The following is a 4447-nucleotide window of genomic DNA, read 5'->3' as shown; positions in this document are numbered from 1 at the left end:
AGGGGGAAACTGAGGCTCGGACGGAGACGCAGCTCACGCAAGCATGGACGTGAACTGTGTTGCGGTACAAAGAAACAAGCACCCTCACGCACCCACCGTCCACCCTGTCTCCCAGGGCAGTGTCCAGTGCCGGGACGAAGATCAGCGAGGGGCCCCAGAAGGACGGAAACCCTCGGGCAGGGCCCGCCCCCTTCTCTCTGTGGCCCACGAGGCCCCGCCTTCCTGCCCCCACCCCAGACCAGAGAAGACAGGACTTTGCCCTAAGTCGCACAGCAAGCCACTGCGAGCCTCCCAAGCCGGCCCCTGCCCACAGCGCCATGCTGGGAGGTTGGCACCACACAAGGCGGGAACAGGAGGCCGGCCCGCGGCGGCGTCAGCACATGGGCACCAGCTGGGCTGGCGGCTGGGGAGGGCTGGCAGCTGCCTGGAGTGCGGGCCTGGCAGCCCCTCCCCCACCACCCGTGGCACAGAGCCTGCCAGCCTCAGGTTTCCCAGGCCGACAGAGGGGGCGGGGAGCCTGGCTGGGCTTCAGGGCTGGGCGGGAGGCTTCCCTCTCTGGGCCCTTTCTCCTCCAGGCTCCTTCCCGAGTGCCAGGCAGGCTGAGGAGCGCCGGGCTCACCCATCCCTGGCCTGCCCGCTGCCCTCTCCAGCGGCCTCTCGGCTACCGCAGCTCCAGAGTCCTCGCATCGGCTGCGACCCTGTCCGGTGCCTTCTCACTGCCCCGGGCCTCCCTCGCCAGCTTCAAAAGTCACCTCCTCCGAGAGGCCCTCCCTGTCTAGAGCGCCCCGCACCCTCTCACACCCCTCCTGCTTTATTTACCTCCCGGCATGTTCTTATTCATTTAACTGTGGACCGTCAGCTTCCCCGTCCCCTGCTCAGGGGCACACGGCACCTCGCCACCCCAAGTGCCTGCACTTAGCAGGCAGCTCATGTCACCCCCTCATCACAGTACCCCCAGCTGCCCCCTAGCCTGGCCCTAAGACATGCACTGCATCCAGTCCCCAGAACCAAGCTCTTCTGGCCTCCGTGACGCCAGATGGACGCCTGGGGCAGCCAAATTCAGCCCCAGGAGGTGACCTGGACTCCAGCAGCCCAGGGTCAAAGGGACCTTCTCATGGCTGGTCCCCACCCGTACCTTCCCCAGAATAAACTGCGGATAGAGGCCTGGGATTCCCCTTTGGGCACGGCCCTACCGGTCCACCTGACACTCTGTGGGAGAGGTAGGAGGCTTGGGGGGTGGGGCCGGGCCTCGGCCAAGGACAGTGGAGGGCCGCGTGCCAGCGGGCAGGCCTGAGCGGTTTCCGGGAGGCTCTCTGTGTCTCTCTGTCTCTCTGTGCTTCTGTCTGCATCTCAGTGTGTCTGTCCTGTCGGCTCCGAGGCCTCACTCCCGACATTGGAGGTGGTACTTCCTTTCAGCTATATGGCAGGTGCCCCCCAACATCCACCCTGCACCCCTCTGGAGGCCCACTGAGGCCTGCCACCACCCCCCATCAATCCCGCGGCCTCTCAGCAGGGCCGAGTAAAGTGGATGCTGTGCTCTGGCCTAGGCTGGGACCCCATCCGGCCCTGGGACCCACAGGCTGGGAGCTGGGAGGTGGTGGCCGGTTCTCCCTGCCATTAGACTGACATCTGCCTGGCTGAGAACAGACTTGACTCTGGCCCAGAATCAGGACAGGGGTCCTGGGATAAATGTCGGGGAGCCGGGGCTCAGCGGCGGTCCTGGGGGATAGCCTCAAGCCTGGGGACCTTGGACGAGGCCTTGGCTGGTGGAAGCCTAGGACACAGACCCGGCCTGAAGGTCTTTCCACACTGCAAAGCGCGACTCCCCTCCATCGCTCTCTGCCATCAGGCATGGGAGGCTGGGGAGGCAAGGTCAGCGACAGAACCTGCGTCCACCCAAGTCCCACTTCCGCTCTCTCGACCGTGTGACCTCGGGCAGGACAGGTCCCCTCTTTGGGCCTCTGTTTCCTCATTTGTGAAATGGCTCCAATTCCTGCCTCGCAGAAATGGCAAAGACTCGCCAAGACCTCAGGAAAAACATGCCCGTCGGAAAGAAAGTGGAGCTGAGAGTTGGGGCTTTGAAGCATAAGCAGGAGTTTTCCACATGGGAAAGGCATTCCAGGCAGAGGGAACAGCATGAGCAAAAGGCCCAGAGGTGGAAAATCATAGCCATGATGAAGGCGTGCAGTGCCCATCCCAGGCGCCCTGGCCCTGTGCCTGGCACCCGTCTTCAACCCCGCCAGGGCTGCTGACCACTGACTGTGAGCATCCGACATCCCAGCAGGTGCCTCTTTCTGAGCTTCCCATTTTACAGACAAGGCAACAGGGCAGACAGGTTAAGTGACTTGCCCAGATCATTCAGCAGCAGGCGGTTGAGCCAGGGCTGGAATTCAGGCCCAGCTCTTGTGCCCAACCCTCACTCCTGGCCAGCTGGGGCTGGGTCAGCTGGGGCCAGTGAGCAGAAATTCCCCGAGGATGATGGAGCCTGCTGGAAGCAGGGGAGGGTGCAGCCTTGACCTTCCCTGGCCCTCATTCGAGGAGGCTGACCAGACTGGCCGTCAAAGGCATAGCAGCTAGGCTTGAAGGTGTCTGGGGAGGCCTGGAGGCCTGGCCTGCCTGCTGAGCCCAGCGGGGAGAGGACCGGCTGGGGGAGGGGAGGCGCCCGGAGATTGTGCTGATGCCAGCAGAAAACTCTGCTTCAAAATTTTATCAGCTCAGCGTGGAGGAGGTGGGGGCTGGGCTGGAGCCGGAGACCTGCATGGTAATGAGCTAAGGCCGCCCCTGCCCCTGGCCTCCCTGGAAACAGTCACCTCGCCCACCCTCTGACTCCACTCCCCCCACCGCTTCACTGCAGGCCCCAGGGGGCTTGTTGCTAATTGGCGGGGCTGGGGGAGGGGGCAGATCAGGTCAAGGTCGAGGAATCAAGGTCAAGACTGAGAAAGTCTGGCTGACTCTCCCTCCCACCACACACTGCAGGAGCCGGAGCTCCATGATCTCATCTAATCCTTATGCCATCGCTAGGAGTCTGCATGGTCCTTATCCCCATTGTACGGAGGGGGACACTGAGGCACAGACCACTATGTCCAAAGTCACACTAGGGCTACATCCGAAACACAGACACACAGACAGGAAGCAGTGGCCCTGCCCTTGCCACCAGCACCTGTGACCTCGAGAGAGACTGGACCACACACCCAGCCTCAACATCTCCGCCTAAGCTGCTGACCTCCAGGAACACCCCCATCCCTGTCACCACCCAGCAATCCTGCAGATCGGCTCAGCCACAGTTCCTGTCCCAGGGAACTGTCAAAGATCTCCCCACCCTCACAAACCCTGCTCGTCCTAACCTCAGGCACCCGACCACAGAACCAGGCAACACCCACGTGGAAGAGCCGAGGCAGGGGACCAGAGAGGGCGGTGACCTAGCCACAGTCACACAGCACCTCGGCTTCCCACTCGTGGCACACGTGTGTGCCCCGTCGGGCCTCTGCTGGAGGTCTGAGAATCAATCATCCAGTGTTCACAGCGCACAACCCCATGACAGTGCCTGCCAGCCCCCTTAGACATCAAGGTCAAGGCCTGCCTCTACCTTCAGACTCCTCCCCCTCCCCCTCTCCTTGAACCCTATCTCTTTCCCTTAGACCAGGGGTCCCTAACCCGTGGCCTGTACTGGTCGGTGTCCTGTTAGGAGCCAGACAGAAAAGCAGGAGGTGAAGCTTCATCTGCATCTGCAGCCGCTCCCCAGAGCCAGCATCACCGCCTCAGCTCCACCTCAGATCATCCCGCGTTAAAAGTCTCACAGGAGCACCGCACCCGTCCCTGGTGCCACAAAGGTTGGCGACCGCTGTCTTAGATCTTCACGACGCAGGAGCCCGCCCCTGGGACCCCAGTGGAGGCCCACTTTCCGGCTCAGACCCTCCATTGCGCCGGCCTCCCAGCTTACGGCGCATGAGCAGCCTCCTCCTTCCGCGGTGCCCGTGGCGCCTCCCGCGCAGACCTTGCAGTTGCCCGCCCACGCCCCCCAACCTCCGTGGGTCTGCCTCTTCCCTTGGACCTTGCGTGGGCCCGCCTCCACCTCCCCCAGACAGACCCCCCTCTGCCTCCCACGCACGCCCAGCTCACCTCGCTCGCGCACGAAGTAGGCCAGGTAGAGGTCGAGCTCCTTGACCGCCACGCCGATGTGGTGCGGCTGCACGCAGAGCACCGGGTGGCCGCACTGCGCCGCCTTGACCAGGCGCTCGCCGTCGGTGCTCTCCAGCGGGATGCCCTTGAAGAGGATGACCATGACCAGGTCCAGCCGCCACACCTTGTCGGCCTGGCGCAGGCAGTCGATGCGGCGCATCTTGCCCTTCTGGTCGGGGTTGGAGAGCACGCAGCCCGGCGCCTTCTTGCCGGTGATGGCCAGCACGAAGTCCTCGCGGCACTCGGGCCGGATGTCCTTGCGCAGCTT

At 63.5% G+C, this 4447-nt stretch overlaps 1 protein-coding gene across 6 annotated transcripts in view; it reads right to left on the bottom strand.

The window, feature by feature from the left end:
• The window catches only part of NFIC (nuclear factor I C), a 63200-nt gene that overhangs the window by 47040 nt on the left and 11713 nt on the right, over positions 1-4447 (bottom strand). For 5 of the 6 annotated variants that reach the window (XM_011372662.2, XM_023538118.1, XM_011372665.2 and 2 more), the window contains exon 3: positions 4120-4432. In XM_011372662.2, the coding sequence (XP_011370964.1) occupies positions 4120-4432 (313 nt within the window). Of the gene's footprint in view, positions 1-4119; positions 4436-4447 lie in introns of all 6 variants that reach the window. The other variant, XM_011372663.2, reaches the window with a different exon arrangement.

The sequence above is a fragment of the Pteropus vampyrus genome, unplaced genomic scaffold (genome assembly GCF_000151845.1).
Source record: "Pteropus vampyrus isolate Shadow unplaced genomic scaffold, Pvam_2.0 Scaffold212, whole genome shotgun sequence".
Classification (NCBI taxonomy): Eukaryota; Metazoa; Chordata; class Mammalia; order Chiroptera; family Pteropodidae; genus Pteropus; species Pteropus vampyrus.
This window is presented reverse-complemented; position numbering and strand designations above follow the sequence as displayed.